Source organism: Bactrocera oleae, chromosome X (genome assembly GCF_042242935.1).
Source record: "Bactrocera oleae isolate idBacOlea1 chromosome X, idBacOlea1, whole genome shotgun sequence".
In the NCBI taxonomy this organism is placed as follows: domain Eukaryota; kingdom Metazoa; phylum Arthropoda; class Insecta; order Diptera; family Tephritidae; genus Bactrocera; species Bactrocera oleae.
In genome coordinates, this window is record NC_091541.1 from 34,259,030 (window position 1) to 34,279,443 (window position 20,414).

The window sequence follows — 20,414 nt, forward strand, 5'->3', positions numbered from 1 at the left end:
TATTTAAAAATACTGCCGGACAGTCTCCTCTTCTCAGAGCAAGTGTGACATGTTTCGACTTCGCAGTATTAACCTTCATTTTCCACTTCCTAAGCCATCGCTTCGTTTTAACTATTTTATTTTGCATAACTTGAGATACTTCTGCCGCAGTATCTTTAGATGCAATTATAGCTATATCATCAGCAAAGTGTCGATTGTTTAAATATGATTTTAATATATGGAGCATGAAGCAGTTTCTTTATTTTACATAGCATACCTGGATGCCACACTCGGACAAATGCCTGTTGTATATCAAGAAATACTGTCGGCGGTAAATTTCTTACTATTTGAGGACAACTTAACTATAAATCGTTGAGTAGAAGTTATTGTTGGTAAATTTCACGCAACATTTTAGCACAAGTGTTGTTGACAATTTCGATGCAATTTCCGGTGGTAGATTTTCAGCAATTTGCAGGCAAACGTGGCTAAGTAATAAGTTGTCGACAACTCAAAATAATCAGAAGATAAATTTCACTCCATTTACTTCATGGGGTGCTTGATATATTTACTGTGACAATCATTCTATTTGCAACTTTTTATGAGAGGAGAGTTATAAAAATCTAGTAAAAAGTTAGGAAAATATAGTAAAAGGCACCACATGTTTTTACAATGAATTGAATTATTCTCTTAATAACTTTAATCATACCCTCGCAACATGTTGCTACAGAGTATACTATTTTTGTTCACCTACCGGTTGTTTGTATTGTATCACCTAAAACTAATCGAGTTAGATATAGGGTTATGTATATATAAATGATCAGGATGAATATACGAGTTGAAATCCGGGTGACTGTCTGTCCGTCCGCCCGTGCAAGCTGTAACTTGAGTAAAAATTGAGGTATCTTTATGAAACTTGGTACACATGTTTCGTGGTCCCGTAAGACGGTTGGTATTGCAATCAACCAAGGTAATCAAAAACAAATAAATTGCAATAACTAAGCTCCGCAATAAGATACAATACTGTTATTTGGTATACAGGATCACTTTAAGGATAGGAATTTGCAGTTTAAAGTTTTTTCAAAAGTGGGCGTGGTCCTGTCCCCTAATAGGTTTAATGTGCATATCTCCTAAACCGCTAAAGCTATAGTAACAAAATGCATTGGGAACAAATGTTTTTGGCACTTCTATCGACAATGGGAGAAATCGGATGACAACTCACTCCCCATATAACGGTACTGTTAAAAACTACTAGAAGAACGATAAATCAAGCACTAAACACGCCAGAGGCATTAAATTTTATTTCTGGGATGGTATGAGATGACTTTATAGGAAGCGCGTTCAAAATTAGACAGTGGGCGTGGCACCGCCCACTTTTAGGTGAAAACTCATATCTTGGGATCTGCTTATCCACTTTCAAAATTCGATGCATTACATTCTTCTCATATTTCTATGTTATTGTGCGAAAATGGGCGAAATCGGATTACAACCACGCCTATTTCTCATAAAACCCCATTTTAAATTCCATCTGATTCTTTCACTTTCCACTATGCAAATCAAGCAATATATAGAAATAAATCTCAAACGGGTATACCTTCTGACTTTGCGAGAGTATAAAGTATTCGGTTACATCCGAACTTAGTATTTCCTAACTTGTTTTATTATAATTTTATTTTAAAGTAATTAATTATGATTGATTGTTTGATCTGCTACTACTATAAAATAAACTCTTTGTAGTTAAATTAATTATGATTGATTGTTCATTATCTACAGGCGTAAGATTTGAGTTTGGTTTAAATGTTGACTGCCAATGTTGTGCAAATGCCTAAACCTTTGCTTTGGCGGTTTACACCATTCTCGATTATGATTACGTATGGCAACATTTCGTTCTGGAGGTCGTTTTAAATATTTGGTGGCTCTCCAAAGGCTGTATTCATAATCCTTCGTGTTAGGATCCAGACTTTTTAAAAACTCTGCAGTTGCTTCATTTATATAGTTTCCTTCCTTTGGGATTAGCCAACCTTGATCCCCACCTAGGGTGTTTCGCATTATAATCTCCACCAGCAACAAATTTACAGCCAAGTTTTCTAAAAAATTTTTAGTAATCTTGTTCTTTGAAACGAAATTGTGGTAGCTGTTCTTATGATAGATGAAGACAAAGGTCTCCGTGATATTGTATTGACTGCGAGAGACGGTCGACTTCAACGAGTTTCTGAAATTCATAGATCTTATGACCCGCTTCAATATCCCTTACTGTTTCCCTTTGGAAACGACGGATACTGTATTAATATTCCACAGCAGAATACTACGGCTACATCTAAAACTGTTTCATGTATACAGTTTTATGCATTTAGATTCATGGTGAGAATAAATGACTTTAACAGTATACATTATTTCAAAGGATTATTGTGTTGATATGGTGGCAAAAATGATCTCTGAGAGGCTAGACTTCATCAAAAGAAATCAAAAAAAATTTAGAGCAGAAGAGTACATTCATTTAAGAGATGCCGTCGTAAATGATGGTCATATAAACGCTTCTAATATTGGCCAGCACGTTATATTGCCGTCATCATTTACAGGATCCCCCAGATTCATGAATGAAAAAAGTCAAGATGCCATGACATATGTCAGGAAATTTGGAAGACCTGACCTCTTCATTACATTTACATGTAACCCCGAATGGCCAGAAAAAAAGTGAGTTATTGCCCAATCAACATTCTTATGATAGACATGATTTAATTTCTAAGGTATTTCATTTAAAACTCAAGAAAATGATAGACCTATTAACGAAGAAAAATATTTTTGGCCCATTGAAAGCCTTTGTTTACAGTGTAGAATGGCAAAAAAGAGGTTTACCTCACGCCCACATTTTATTGTAGCTGGCTAACAAAGTTCAACCAGATTCTAGAGATGCAATAATATCGGCTGAAATACCTGACATACAACAAAATCCGATTCTTCATAATATTGTCATAAAAAATATGATACATGGTCCTTGCGGATTTCATAATCCTACATCACCATGTATGAAAGAAAGAATCTAAAAAGTTCCCTAGGCATTTTATTTCGGAAACACAAACGGGGAATGACGGTTATCCAACCTACAGACGCAGGTCTCCAGATAATGGTGGAAACACAGCTATAATTCGTGTAAAAGGTACAGAAATGAGCGTGGATAGTCGTTGGGTCCCTATAATCCACTGCTATCACGAATTTTCAATGCACACATTAACGTAGAGTTTTGTCAATCGGTCAAAGCTATTAAATACATCTGTAAGTATATTCATAAAGGTTCTGATCAAGCCACATTTTCGTTACAAAGTAATAACGATGAAGTAGAAAAATATCTAAATGGTCGCTATATAAGTTCCTCGGAGGCGTTTTGGAGAATTTTCCAATTTTCTATTCATGAACGTTTTCCGGCAGTAGTTCATTTAGCCGTTCATTTGGAAAATGGACAAAGAGTATATTTTTATAATAATAAAAATCTCCAAAATCGTGTGAACAATCCTTCATCAACGACACTTACAGCGTTCTTTGATCTCTGCAAAAGCGACGATTTTGCAAAAACCCTTTTATATCACGAAGTTCCCCAGTATTACGTGTGGCAAAGAAATTAATTTTCTAGAAGAAGACGCGGGCAAGATGTTGAGGGATATCCCGGTGTAAAAAAAGACACAACTTTAGGCCGTGTTTATAACATTCATCCAACTCAAACTGAATGTTTTTATTTAAGAATGTTATTGCAATATGTTCGCGGTCCAATGTCATTTCAACATCTAAGAACCGTGAATGGTGTTATTTTCCAAACGTACCAAGGCGCTTGCAAGGAATTAGGCTTACTGGAGGTAGATGAACATTGGCAAAATACCATGTCCGATGCTATCATATCCGAGCCAGCTACAAAATTAAGAGAATTATTTACCACTATCCTTATATTTTGCCAACCATCTGACCCCTTAGACTTATGGAATAAATTTCGTGATGCTTTATGTGAAGATATATTAAACAGAATGCGTAATGAGAATCAGGATATGACATTAGCATATAATGATGATATATACAATGATGGACTAATCATAATTGAAGATAAAATTCATGAGATTTCAGATAAATCCCTAACCGACTTTGGGCTTCCTGCAGCAAAAAGAAATAATTCTCTTCTGGACCCGTTAGAAGTAGCGTTGCGAAAACTAAATGAATTAAATGAGTATATCACACAAAATGAACCAAGATTAGTTAATGACCAGATGACAACGTATAATTGTGTCATGAAAAGTGTTCGTTTTAATGAGGGAAGAATTTTCTTTTTGGATGCTCCCGGTGGGACCGGCTAGACGTTTATCACTAATCTTATATTAGCAAAAGTAAGGTCTCTAGGAAAGCTAGCCTTGGCAGTATCGTCGTCAGGTATTGCTGCAACCTTATGGGGAAAATTTTACAAGACGTCAGTCTAATAATCTGGGACGAATGTACCATGATACATAGAGCTCACGTAGAAGCTCTAGACAGAACTCTTAGAGATCTTAGAAGCTGTGATAAAATCATGGGTGGGATTACTGTTATGTTTGCTGGGGACTTTCGCCAAACTTTACCGGTAATAGTAAGGGGAACTAGAGCAGACATTGTGAAGGCTTGCCTTAAAAGTTCTCCATAATGGAAATTTGTAAATATTTTAAAATTATCGACAAACATGAGAGCACATTTGGGGGGAGGTAGTATAACTTTCCCTTCAAAATTACTTTCTGTAGGAGACGGGAAAATACCTCATTCTAATAATAAAATTGAAATTGATTGCGATTTAGGAGTAAAAGTGGGTAACATCGAGGAATTAGTAACTAAGGTATACCCTGACATCAGCCAAATAGAAAAAATGGATGTGTCAAAGAGCAATATTGGCGGCAAGAAATAGTAGCGTTGACGAAATAAATGATATCATTTTGAGTAAACTCCCAGGAGATATTGTAACCTACACATCCATTGATACCGTGATGGATCAAGAAGATGTAGTTCATTACCCACAGGAGTTCCTCAATTCCTTGAACCCAAACGGCCTTCCCCCACATTCTCTTAAGTTAAAAATAGGTGCCCCAATAATTTTACTAAGAAATCTCAAACCACAAAATTTATGCAACGGGGCCCGACTTCAAGTAAAATTTCTGCGCAATAACGTCATCGTTGCAATAGTTTTGACTGGTCCAGCAGTTGGTCAAACAGTCCTCATACCCCGCATCCCAATGATACCCACCGACTTACCTTTCAATTTTAAAAGAATACAATTTCCGCTTAAATTATCTTTCGCAGTCACAATAAATAAATCACAGGGGCAAACATTCAAACACGTGGGGATCGATTTACGCCAAGACTGTTTTTCGCACGGCCAGTTATATGTCGCGTTATCAAGATCGGGTTGTGGCGAAAATCAATATGTTCTTCTGACACAAGATAATAAAACAAAAAATGTAGTATATGCAGAAGTTCTTTAAAATAATTAAATTTACTTTAAAAATTGTACAGATATAGTTTGGAACTCGAAAAAAAACATAGGTTTTATCCTGAAAATTCTGCGGGAACTTGACCATTCCGAAAATCCCGCAAGAACGGGAACTATGTGGGAAGAACCAAAAATCTGCCGGAAGTCACTATTCCACGTGGACGAAGTCGCGGGCAAAAGCTAGTATATTAATATGTTGCTTAATGAGTATTGAAAAATACTGATGCATTTATGACTTTTTTTCGTAATATAATAATAATAAACGTAAACATATAAATACACATAAATTCATACTTATAATCGTTTTTAAAATAAAATCGATTAATAAAAACTATATGAAATAATTATGTGGCAGTGCGCCCCTGACCCCTTCTTGCTTGCGATCGTTCAACTTGCTTCACGCAAAAAGCAAAAAGTATGGACAAAAGTCATTGCTTGTGCGGGGCAAGAAGAAGCAAGCATCAGCGTACGTGTATTTAAGAATGTATGTGTGATTATCACATTTGTGTAAATACGCATAATAAGGAAATATTCAATAAACCTAAACATATGAACATATTTTCCTGAAATATTTTAATTATCTCAGGAAGTAAAATATGCCAATAAAGTAATTCAATTGAGATATGCATAGATTCCAATTAATATATACAATAAAAAATTAAATAAAATTACAGTTTCATGAGTTTTAGGATTCTAACGTATAGGCTCGTATTCGGATAGTGCTTAACCCCTTCCCGCTTACGACCTCAGCCACCTCAAAGTGGAAACGCGGCCGCTTAGCCATCGTTTTATTGTTATCCTTTGCTCAATAAGCAATTGCTCACGCAACGCACATACATGAGTTGGAAAAATTGCCTATTAAATGTTTATTTTATTATGAATTCTGGGGTTTTTACCGGTAATACAGATTTTTAATTAAGAAGGCTTTTCATAATTATAAATTTGTTATATCATAGAAATTGAAAACATAAATCTAAATAGGTATGCGCAACGATTTTTCATTTAGGAATATTCGTTGTGTCTATTTATAGCATTTCGCACATTGCGTGGTGTATTTTTCTTTTTCGCAGTTATATTTTTCGATGTTCCCTCATCTGGAATTACAAATTAGTACTCAAAAAGATTTCATTTAACATTTGGTCCTTCTCTATTCATTTACGTTCTCTGGTAATACGACATCTGATATTGCTAATATTCCTTACGCAAAAACCTAACTCTTCAATTTCACTTTTAATTGTTTCGATTGGTGTAGAAAAATTAAGATTTTTAACTACAACTCCAAACGAACGCTCTTGTTTTATTTTGTAATGTTCGGCGAGCTGTATATTGTTCTTTTGTTTGATCGTGTTGTTTAAATTCATCGCCAATCCATAACTGCTTCGATATCTAATTGTAATTAACAGCGTTTTGGTTTGTCAATTACATATTTTACGTTTCGCAAATTAATTTTGCTGATTCGAAATACTGATACAGAAATAAAATTCGGTGCTCACAATTTTTGAAGCTTTCGATGTACATATATTAAGGGATGTACATTATTTATAGAATGCGAATATTTTTAGACACAAACTGTGAAGATATGATGTTTCCTCATTAGAATATTGAGGTTATAAAAAACACTCTAGGGTTATGTTGTTGTTATAAAAAATATTAAAAAAGTGTTTTTCAGTTTTTTGAAAATAAGTCTTATTATTTAAAATTACGTAGGTTGCCTTTTATATTTCAGGATTTGGCAACCCTCTTGTTGCAATCTGGAAATTCACAACTTTATCGTAAAGTTTGACATTTTTGATGTTATACATACTCAGAACGTTTTGGCATACGAGCGCTATTTGTGTTATTTACAGTAACTTAAAATTTTCATCTCGGCCAAAAAATGGAATTCAATCGCGAACACTTTCGCACTATTATTTTTTACAACTTTCGATGTGAATTAACTCAGCAACAGAGCATCGATGAACTCAATTCAATTTTGCCGATGAAGCTTCATTAAGGACCAGTGCTTATCGATGGAATGGTGAATTTAATCGAGGTCGTAGATCACTTCATGACGAATTTCGTGAAGGTCGTCCAAAATCAGTTGTTGTTTCGGAAACAACTGATTTTGTGCGCAAACTGATATTGCAAGATCGTCTTGTGACCTATCGTGAGATTGAGACAACTATAGGCATTAGTGGGACCGGCAAAGATTCAATATTACATGAAAATTTGACTGTAAAAAAAATTTTATCACGTTGGATCCCACACAATTTGTCAGTCACTCAAAAACTGAGTCGTGTCGATTGGTCGAAAGAAATGTTAAAAAAGTACGATAGCGGTGCTCCGATTTATTTACCCGTATGAACCCGAAAGTAAACAGCAGTCGACTTTATGGATGTTTCCAGATGAGCCGAATCCAACAAAAGTTTTTCACGCACAAAGCATTTCGAAGCAAATGGTTGCCTGTTTTTTTGGAAAAACTGAACATGTCGCAACCATACCACTAGAACAACGCAAAGCAGTAAATTCTGAGTGATACACAAGCATTTGTTTGCCAGTTGACTTTCAAGAAATCAGGAAAACCAACCGCCGAAGACGGATCACTCTTCATCACAACGATGCGAGCTCTCACTCATCGACTGAAACAACTGCATTTTGAGCACTCAAATCATCTATTTGATGAGTCATCCACCGTATAGTTTTGAATGGGCACCGAATGACTTTTTCCCGTACGTAAAAAATAAACTAAGATGTCAACGTTTTTCTACACCTGAAGGCGGGTAATGCGTTTAGAATGCATGTTTTGGAGATACCTCAATCAGAGTAGCAAAAAGGCTTCAACAATTGGTTCGAACTAATGCAAAAATATATATGTAGATCTTAATGGAGAATATTTTGCAAAACAATAAAGCGATTTTAGATGATTAATATTTGTTTTTGTTCTATAATCATAAAATATTAACACTAGAACTACGAACCGTTCAAAATGACCGGTTGCATTATTTATTTACACCATTTCCTCTTTATTCCTATTTAATATTTCACGATAATGTCTTGATTGTTATTGAATTTGTGTATAGAATAATATTATAGATTATTTTGTTCTTACTCTTTTAATTTTCAGAGAGAGAGAGAGAGCTATTTGAAATAGGTATATGGTAAATCTTCGTAGTTCTAGTGTTAAAGACAATTCTCGTATTAAGAAAAACTGATTTGGATTTTCTTCTAAGTTCAGTTTATTTTCTAACTTTCACTAGTATTGTGAATTTTTATATGTTTAATGCAATAATAATTTGTTACTCTACTATATCTTGTTCTTAGCTAAAACTTGTGAAATATCTTTTAATGCAAAAGCCTCAAATCACCTCTGTTGGCAGAGAGCAAAACGGAAGCCGTACTTATTACTGGCAGGAAAATCCGGGAGACTGCTACATTCAGCATTAAAGAAAAAGCTTCAAAAGCATGTCGAGCTTCAACCCGAATGATGCTTAACAACCGAGGACCAAAGCAAAATAGGAGAAGGCTCCTGACATTTGCCATTTGCGCACTCAGAGTATGCTCCGCGTTTCGTACGGTGTCGGAAGATGCTGCCCTTGTAATCGCGGGCTTGCACCCATTAGACCTCTTAGCCAAAGAGATTAACGGCCTTACCACCCAGAACCCTAAGGGTGCCTGAAGAGTGGACGCTGAGAGCCGAACCGAGCGTAAAGCTGATTTTGATCAGCGCTGATCAATTTAAGATACCGCGGAGTGGATGCGAGATTTAGCGCTGATTTTCGCGCGTACTTTTCTATAATGCTGGTATATATTAGCTTTTTTATCTGGAAATTTTATTTGTGCTTATGCCAGTGATACAAAAAGAAATGAGGTTCTCAGATAAAGAATATTTTGCTTCCAGCTCTGTGCTAAATATTAAAAAAAAGTTTGGGAAACATCGATAAATACAAAACGGAATAAATTTGGCGAATATCACCACTTGTATTAAGATTTTAGACGTCAACCGCTAATTTTTTTAATATATAATATATGTACCGTTTCAACGCCACTCTGCAGGCACCCTAAGAAAAAATGCTCGAGCAGAGACGTTGAAGAGGTGGCAAAGGCGGAGGGAAGTCAGTCGAAATGGATGTTGGACGTTCCGACTTATTCCCAACATGGACTCATGGCTAAAAAAACCACACGGCGAGGTAGATTTTTACTTAACCAAAATTCTTACAGGGTATAGATGTTTCAAAGCATATTTGAAACGATTCAAGCACGAAAATGATTATATATGCGATATTTGCGGAGGCGAGACAATTCAGAATGTGGAGCATACGTTGTTCCATTTCCTGCAATACGAGCACGATAGGTGATACCTTAAGAGTGCATTCGGTATAGACCCAACCCCAGAAATTTTACTAGACCAAATGGTTGATTCAAAAGACAAGTGGAATGCAGTGTGCGAAATAGCCGCCAAATTCCTAAAAACTGAAAGAGCCCGACAACAGTAGAGAAGAAGACAACTCCAAAACTAAACGAACCACTAGAACGTGGACCAAACAAACGCATACCAAAAGTAAAAAGAATATGGAAAGGGTTTGGCTACAAACATTGGACGGGGCGGGATCAGGGACCAACAGAGGTGTGATTAAGTAACTGCAACTTGTAACTGAATGCATTCAGATTATTACAATCATGTGAGCATTGCTCAAACATCCTCCCGACGTAATACTTGACGGTGGCACCGGGGGGATCGGTACATGACGGTAGGTGGTTTAGTTTGGATTAAAGTTCCACACTGACACGGGTTTCTGGGTTTCGATGCTTCCTCCTCGTAAAAAAAACCTTGGTTGGTATATGTAGATATGTATGTATGTACATATTGTACATATATCTATTATTCAACATTATAGTTTAGTATTTGCCGAAACAAAATACTTCTCTTTTAATAAGTTGGTGTGTGGTGTTACAATACAATGGCGTTTAGTAATGTAAGTACAGGACGACATGTTGCAACGGATGTTTTGGTACTCTCTCATGTGCAGACATTCGTGATTGGTTCATCACACAACAGCCAATGGGCGATAACAGACAAAATTCCATGCAATGACAACAGTACCGAGAGTAACAGCTGTCTGAGAGAAAATAAGCAATCAGAATTACTCGGTTTGCAGAGGTACTCTCAAATTTTAATTTCAATGGTCTCTTTCCTCCATGGCATATTTTTTCTGCCTATTTATAATGAATGCATATGTATAATTGTGTATTGTTGCATATATTTTTAACCAAAATAATTAGCATTAAAAGCATTAAAATTTACAAAGTCTCAACTGTGTAAAAAGGTTGGTTCATTATATAACAATTTAATAAGTGTCTCACAATTGTTAAAAATTTAGATATTTGTGTGGGACTCTGAGAGTTTTTTTTATCTTACTATCACCTCTATATAGTGACTGCAGTAGTCGTTAAAAAAAAAGGGCAAATTGTTTCAATATATACTTACGCTTGGTATATTATCACTATTGCAAACTTGCTCCGACAATAATCGATCTCTTATTTCCCACGCGAAAATGCTCGGACATTCTCGTTTGTAATCCGCGATTTTTTGTACCACAGGCGTTGTAGCAACACGTGGTTTGGAACCCCCTATCGCCCGCGGCTTAATGGATCCCGTCTCGTAATATCTGTAAACAAAAATGTTAACAGTCAAAAGGTCTTTGTAAGGAAAATATTTTAAAAGTATACTGAGTACACTTCAATCTTTGTGAATTCTATTTACCTTCGTAAAAGAATTATATGTGCAATACATCATCTTCAATTTAAAGTATCGAAAACACATTATATATTTTGATAGTATATATTTTTATTTATGGCTTCATAGGATGTAGTAAACCAAAACAAAATTCAAATTATATTTGCATTTTTTATGTCAAACATTATACTTATATATTACTTAAGTTTCATAGAAGATAGTTCCATAGAGATCTCCTTGCAATTAATATAAAATATTATTATAGCAAGTATATGATAAAACTAACTTTAAGTCATTGAAATGTTAAATATTTTCAGTACCTAATAGTATTACCTTTATGTACTTTTACCAAACACAGTTTTCGTGGCATGGACTCTACTAGGTTTGGCACTTTTTAACTGCTTCATAGTATCATACTGCATGGCATGTGCATATACTTTAGCAGAAAGTATACCCCGAAGATCCTCTATTGGGTTGAGATCAGGACTCAAAGCTGGCCAATCCAATAATTGGATATTCCGGGACTGAAAAAAGTCTTTTGTAGCGCGAGCCACAAGAATGGAGGTGTTGTCTTGCTGAAATATCCAATTTTTGTCATGAAAGTTCTCAACAAAAGGAATGAGCGAACTATCTAATAGATCAATGTATACTTCGGCATTCACTTTACTCGTTAAAAGCACATATGAGATATACTTTTAGCGCTAAAGGCAGCCCATACCATTAAAGATCCCCCACCATGGTTTCGCTTAAGGCAAGTCTCTCTTGGATGCCGTGAATATCGTCAATATTTGTGATGACCATCTGGACCATCCGAATTTAATATTTTCTCATCAGTAAAAATTAGGTTTTCAAACTCGTGCTTCCAAAACCTTTATTTGTCGCATAATAAAACACGGCCATTTTTATGTCGCTTCTTCATTCGCGTCTGGGTTAGTTTTGATTCAAAGTTAAGTGCCATTTCATGTTTCATAATTTGCTGAACACGCTGTCTAGTGATTGGTAGGCCAAATTCTACTTGTATCTGCCTGCAACTCAGTCCTTCGCTAGTTGGTAAGTGATGAATGCGTCTCTTGGTGCGCAAATCAACTGGTAACTGACCAGTTCGCTAGATGACACGATAGTTTTGAGGATCTTTCAAAAAATGTGCAACCGTATTACGATGTCGGTTCACTAAAGCAGCATTTAGACCAATTTTTATGCCGGCTTCATTCATTCCAATTATCCTACCCCGCTACCTATCCGAAAGTTGTATACCACGTGGCATTCTTACTATATAATTAAAATTAATTGTAATAAATTATATTTCTATGCACTAGATTTAATACCTTTAATTTTCTTCTTCTCCAATTTTTTTACTTTAGGTAAAAACTAAATTTATTTGTCGCCTGTACAGCTGCCAGAACACAAATAGATGAATTTGCACATATAATTATTTTCTATGGAACTTATGTAATGAAAAAAAATGCAAATATAATTTTAATTTTGTTTTTGTTTACTACATCCTATGAAGCCATAAATAAAAATATATACTATCAAAATAAATAATGTGTTCTCGATACTTTAAATTGAAGTTGATGTATTGCACATATAACTCTTTTACGAAGGTATTATATACCGTCCATTTACTTCAATAGTGTTATAACTAAAAATATAATTTGTTTAGGTTGTTATTAGATACATTATATTAGTTTAATAAAAAATACTGAGTTATTGTGTTCATGAAGAGCTACATCTCAAAATTTCATAATTTGCATTTATAATATTTATTTATACTTAATAAAAGTACTTAATTTTGGTACTTAATATAATAATATAATATTTAATACATAATAAAAATTATGTTAACATAGTAGCTCCAATGATCAACTCGCTTGTGCCTTAATAATGTAGGGCTACCAATAAAATATCTAATTTCATTACTTTAGATTGCTATTTGTATAAAATATATTACACATATTTCTTTGCGAAATATAGTTTTTTACATAATTTCGTGAGGCAAATAAGCATGAATTATTTAAAAACAAGAAAACAACGTTAAACTAGGCTACACTGAAGCTATAATACCCTTCACAGCTGCATTTTTTATACTCTCGCAACCTGTTGCTACAGAGTATAATAGTTTTGTTCACCTAACGGTTGTTTGTATCACCTAAAACTAATCGAGTTAGATATAGGGTTATTTATATATAAATGATCAGGATGAAGAGACGAGTTAAAATCCGGGTGACTGTCTGTCCGTCCGTCCGTCTGTCCGTCCGTGCAAGCTCTAACATGAGTAAAAATTGAGATATCTTTATGGAACTTGGTAGACATGTTTCTTGGTACCGTGAGACGGTTGGTATTGCAGATGGGCGTAATCAGACCACTGCCACGCCCACAAAACGCCATTAATCAAAAACAAATAAATTGCCATAACTAAGCTCCGCAATAAGATACAAGACTGTTATTTGGTACACAGGATCACATTAGGGAGGGGCATCTGCAGTTAAATTTTTTTTTTTTAAGTGGGCGTGGTCCCGCCTCTAATAGGTTTAATGTGCATATCTTCTAAACCGCTAATGCTATAATAACAAAATTCACTAAAAGCAAATGTTTTTAGCACTTCTATTGACGGTGAGAAAATAGTTGAAATCGGGTGGCAACTCCGCCCACTCCCCATATAACGGTACTGTTAAAAACTACTAAAAGCGCGATAAATCAAGCACTAAACACGCCAGAGACATTAAATTTTATCTCTGGAATAGTATGATATGACTTTATAGGAACCGCGTTCAAAATTAGTCAGTGGGTGTGGCACAGCCCACTTTTAGGTGAAAACCCATATCTTGGGATCTGCTTAACCCATTTCAACCAAATTCGGTGCATAACGTTCTTTTCATATTTCTATGTTATATTGCGAAAATGGGCGAAATCGGACTACAGCCACGCCTATTTCCCATATAACACCATTTTCAATTCCATCTGATTCTCTCACTTTCCACTGTGCATATCAAGCAACAATGATTATATCGGGGTAAAACTTTGCGTGAATAATACGTTTAATGTATGCCACCTTGTGACCAAAAATTGTCTTAATCGAACCAAAACTGTTGAAGCCCCTAAGTCCTAATATGTGGACCCCAGTGCCTATAGTTGACCTTCTACCGAAAATATCAGCCAATCCACAAAGAAATCTCAAACGAGTATACCATTTCACTTTGCGAGTGTATAAAATGTTCGGTTACATCCCTTCCTTACTTGTTATAGCATAAAATGGTAACATTAACTTGATTCTGATCTATCAGTTTGTATGGCAGGTGTTTATATGCTATAAATGTCCGATTTGAACATTTTTTTCGGATAATTTTTCATACAAGGACTTGAGCTCGATCGCTTATTTTATATTATATGACAGCTACATATATACTATGCCAAATAAAAAAGTTTTCCATATGAGGATTTGAGTTTGATCGGTCAGTTTGTATGGCAGCTATATGCTATAGTTTTCCGATATCGGTTCCGATAAATGAGCAGCTTCTTGAGTAGAAAAGGACATGCGCAAAATTTTAACGATATCGATATCTCTAAAACTGAGGGACTAGTTCGCGTATATACGACAGACAAACAGAAAAACGGCCATGGTTAAATCGACTCAACTCGTCATGATGATCATTTATATACATTTTTTATAGGGTCTTCAACGTTTCCTTCTGGGTGTTAAAAACTTCGTGGCAAACCTCATATACTTTGTGCAGACCATGATAATAAACATATGTTACATTGCAGAAACGTTTACAAAGACTTTTTGGGGGGAAATTTGATTTTTGTCGTGCTAATTAAACGAGATCCAGACTTTAAGGAGGGGAAGAATAAGGCTTTTAATTTTATCTTTTTATTATAAATGAATGCATAATATCTCAAAAATTGTGTGCCTAAATTTCAAGTCGACATCAGATATCAAAACTTTAAAGCGTTGTCTCCACAAGTTACGTTTTCAAAGTATCATAACTTCAAAACTAATGAACAAAATAGCGGATCGTTTTGAAATTTTTTCGCAAAAAATGGCGTTTTTTCTTTCAAAGTGTTCCCAAAAAGTGAAAAGTTTTAATTTCGAAATTTTTACGATATAATTTTGAGTTTTTGATGATCCAGTAATGAGTTATGAGGGGCACTGCAATTTAATTTTTTTCCGAGACGCTGCAGAGAATTTGCTGCCGGTGCCGTATTTGTTAATATTTCGTCATGAAAATTTAACAGAATATTCTACAAAAGGCATACTAAATTAACAATCGGTTTTTAAAAGTATATTTTAACTGTTTCATCAAAAATAAACATATAAATATGGGTCTTGTTTAACACGAATAATTCCTACTCCCTCCTTAAACACTGTGTACATATGTGCGGGGCCCGATCTAAGGAGGGCAAGCCGGGTATTTGCCCAGGGCGGCAAAATATGAGGGAATTTACTTTTTCCTATCTTTAAACTTTTTGTTCGATATTTTTGAAGTAGTAGATTTCAATACAACACAAGATTTGCGACAGTATAAGTTTATCAGATGTTATTAAAGATTTTGCAGAACGAAAAGTGCGTAGAAAAGTACTATAATTACGAGGTAGGATTAAATATTCTCTGAAAAACTGTTTAATTTTATTGATGAATTGTGACTGATTTGTTTTGTAGTAACATAATTGTTTATTTATCAGTATTAAATTTTAAAACAAATCTTTTGTTGTGCCTTTTTTATACGTACCGTATGAGCCTTAACTTAAATTATATGAACTGATTGACTATAATAAACAATTAAACAGCCTAATCTTTTTAACTTCTGAAACGATTTTGGTGAAAAATTTTTATTGTTCCTTTAGCTAAAGGGCAACATTAGAAATAAATATACAACATTAGCCCGAAACAGGGAAAATAGCACAAGGGAAAAGAGGCCCATACGCAGCAGTGAGTCGCAATAGGTTGATGATGATGATAAAGTTGAAAGGTCCATAACTATGTCGATAAAAAAATATATCAATTTCTGTGAAATTCCTTATAAAGACATACATTGTAAAGACTAACATAAAAAAACTCATCAACTTTCGTATAGGTACTTCTTCAGAAGGCCCAATAGACTGACGTGAATATTATAGGTAGCTAGATCGGGCCTTGCATATGTGTGTATGAATATGAGGTACATATCTGTCTACAACTATATATTAAACCTCATAATTGACTACATAATGTTTATGCTACTACGAAAATATTACAGTTATGCATTAAATTGGACAATTCGTTCAAAGTATTTAAATCAATTTAATGCTCATTTATTTCTTAACTTATTAGATAATAACTTAAACTTGTGAGTTTACAAAATTTTATGATTAAATTAGATAATTAATATTATTTATAAATAAATTAATATTTGTTATTAATCTTTTATCTGTGGGGTTTAACGTATATATATATATATATATACACGCATATCTTTTTATGTCATTGGTCAAGGCAGTTTGTTAGTTGGCGCTCTTACCTGCCTAGAATTTTGCTAACACATCCGTTGGACACTTGCAGAATGCGCGATATATCACAGGGACGCGCACCTGAATGCGCTAACTCGACGATCTTCTGGCGCGTCGAATCTGGCAGCGGTCGTCCGTTGACATAGACGCCACCAAGCTGATTAATGCCGCTATGCCCTGCCGTCGAGCAGCCAAAAAGTGCGCTCTGACTGACCGAAGATGCATGGCCATGCATGAGGTGTTCTGTAGTTAGCATCATCATCGGAAGTTTTTATTTTTGACTATACTTATATCGTGGGTTATGAGTGTGAATAACAATAAAAATGTCGTTAAGAACCGCACATTTAAAGCGAGTTTGCTTATTGTTGTTGAAAATAATTGGTCATGTTTGTCATTAACACATTTTTTGTAGCAAAGGAGAAATGAGCGTACGTATAACTTTAATTTTTAATTATGATCTATATTATACATTCCAACACGTTTTAGTTCGATGTATTGTTTAAGATATCAATATAAATTATAATTTCAACACTTTTTGTTTTACTTTTATTAGCTAAGTTTGCAACATACCCGTTATGAATTTTTTATCATTCATTGAATTTACAAATATTTAGAATAGAGTTCAATTGTTGTTATTATGATGCGGCAATTTTAAAAATAGGTATACAAATTTTATTATGTTTTATTTATTATTACACATACTGTTTAAGGTTGATATATGGGAAATGCCGTAGCTGTATTTGTTGGAGCGCAATTAATTACTCTGTGAGATTTTCGATGGCAAGATTTCTTCAGGCGTTGATCCTTTTTTAAATATATCATATATACATATAATTTATATTATATAAATATATATAACGGTGGGTATTTTTTTGCACAAAAATTTCGCTTTTAGATAAACTGATTAAGTATAATTTTTCTCGTTGTGTCCAGCAAAATTTTAAAAATTTCACTTTTACTTTATTTTGAACTTTAAATTTAACTATTTGTCACGTTTTTCTTGATTATTTGCTTTTTTCAATGGAATTTTTTATAATATATATATAATTCACTAATTTCCAAGTGTGATATTTTAGTGGTTTTAGATAATCAGATACATTATTTCATTGGCTTACACACAGCCAAACACCTGTACGCGCAGCTATGACACGCGCGCATAGACACGGGTGAAGAAAAACATTAGCAAAAAATATAAGTTCGAGACTTTTTCACAGCTTAATGAATTTTGATTTTGGCTGTTTGGCTTGGTTTGGCTCAACTTCCCTTGGCGATGTTCGGTTTACTTGGGTTGACGCGTTGCTGTCTCCCAGGCGATACAGCGCACTTAGCGAAGCGAAACGTTAATGAGCTCTCAAGCGAAAAAATACACCAACAAACCAACGAACCGAAGAACCAACAAATCAACAAGCACGAACGTGCATAAACGATAAGATGACGAGGTCGGAGCACACGAACTATGTAGTATGGACGCACTCAACAAAGCATGTACATAATTACATAAGTGTATACAAATATGGACCTATGTATATATTGTAAGTATAGAAAAATGTGCGCTTGTTTACTATTTGTGAACGCTTTTGGGACCGAAATCGTTCAACAGACGACAGCAATGCGCTTCAAAAATCGTGTGGCCAAGCCCGATGCTACAATGAAAGCCGCATCAAACGAAGCGAAATGACTGAAACCTCGGCAGTTGCTTCAGTGACTGCGGCGACAACAACTGCCACGCAGCAAACTCAGTCATATGAGTTGGCAAAATACAAGTGCACGTATGTTCATACATATGTATATGCATGGTTGTACAAACTCAAACACATACATATACATATGTATCCGTAAACAATTTGAAAATCTGATATGTTAGTAACAAAGCGCGAACCTCTCTAGCACAGTTAGTCCCGACCACCTTTGCAAATGTGTACAGAGCTGCCAAATATTTTTAATTACGTTGCACATTTGTTGTAACTTCTACTTTCGTATTTAAAATACTCTTATATATATGCCTTAATAACGCAGACGTCTTAGCTGAATGCGTCAGCAAAACTTTAAACAATTTTAAATTGGATGAAAACACATTAAGAATATCAAATAGGAATATGCGCACATCCAGTTACATAAGTTATGGGGTACATACAATTTTAATAATAAGGGTATAAATTAATTATGGGTATATTGTAACATTTGAAAATTAACATTTCAGCCATGATCTGCTCCGTTTACATAGAGATCGAGCCGACTGTTTAAACTCACATCCAAAATTATTGCTAAATACACGAATTTCAGGTAACTATTTTGAAGAAACAGAACGCAATCGAACAACAGAATTTTCATAGAAACCTCGATTCGTAAAACCTTGATTGTCCGTTTTTGAGTTCAAACGCAATTCAACAAAAAAAATTTCGTTGAAACCTCGATTCGTGTGACCGTTATTGCCAGTTGAATTTAAACGCAAACCAACAACAAATTTTTTTTGAAACTTGAATTCATGACTTCGATTTGTGAAACATTTATTGTCACCAATATGCACATATCTATAACCAAAGCGAGCGAAAGTTACGGGTTTATAAATTCATCCGTAAAAGCAGAGTTAAGGAACAAATGTACCCACACTGTAATAAATTAGACCACACTTTGTACACATAATGAAATAATACAAATCAAATCCACTCCGCAATATCCATACATATATATGTATGTAAACTATTGCTTTTTACTATCAACTAAGCACTACTATTGCTATTAGGTCAATCCTACTACTGTTAATTTAAATTACTAAAATTATGTAGCGAAATATTACCTACCATACGAATTGTAAATATATATTGTACATAAAAGTCTTCTTAACATATGTAGAATTTACGGAAAACCATATTTTAATATACTAAATCAAAATACGATTTATAAACATACATATACGTAGTTTATATTACATTTAATTTAAAAATTTTAGTCGGTAGACCCCTTATACGCATTATATACATAAATATATAAATGTATGTATGTACGTTTGTTAATGTGCGCAAATGTTAGCCAACCAGAGGACCAACGTCATAAAAATGTTCGAAAAGAAAGAAATATACAAAATGAGCTTGATGGCTGCTGGGTAATTCGTTACCGCCACAATAAAACACACAACGTTGATAACAAGTCAACAGCTGCCGTACTAACTGTAAACACTAAAGTATTAAGATACATAAACGTGTACCTCTCACGTATCGAACAGCCATATACACTTATACACACGTATCAGAACAAAAAGGGAGGAAAAATGAAACAAACATAAAAAGCATTTCGGTTGCAGCCCCAACAAAAATCTAACAGAAAGAAAGACAGATATTTCGAATTGTCGTGGACGGAAAAGGTAGACGATATATGCGAGGAAGAGAGTGAAATATATAAAACTAAAATCTTAAAAAAAAACTGCACCAATATAAGCACGCATGAAACAGAAAATGAATAACTCACCGAATGGCCATGAGAGCCAAAGAGTCGATAGCCGAACGCGAAATCTGACTTGTTAGGAGATGGCTGTTGGCCGCAACCGTCAGTGGTCTGAGGACTCAGATGTTTTCGACTAATGTGAGTGGTTTTATACATCATTCGAATATATATATATATAACATATATAATATATATATATATATATATGTATGTATGTATATATGAATGTTGGGCAACGTAAAGGACGCTTTACTTAAGATTATATATTACACTAGGGTGCAAATTTCTTTCTCTGTACAAGTG

General features: G+C 34.6%; 1 protein-coding gene across 3 annotated transcripts in view; it reads right to left on the reverse strand.

The window, feature by feature from the left end:
- The window catches only part of toy (twin of eyeless), a 69,698-nt gene extending 51,340 nt beyond the window's left edge, over window positions 1-18,358 (reverse strand). For all 3 annotated transcript variants that reach the window (XM_036359234.2, XM_036359236.2, XM_036359233.2), the window contains exons 1-2: window positions 16,682-18,358; window positions 10,935-11,115 (exon numbers count right to left, since the gene is read on the reverse strand). In XM_036359234.2, the coding sequence (XP_036215127.1) occupies window positions 10,935-11,115; window positions 16,682-16,932 (432 nt within the window). In that variant the 5' untranslated portion in view covers window positions 16,933-18,358. The remainder of the gene's footprint in view (window positions 1-10,934; window positions 11,116-16,681) is intronic.
- Between the last annotated feature and the right edge of the window lie 2,056 nt (window positions 18,359-20,414).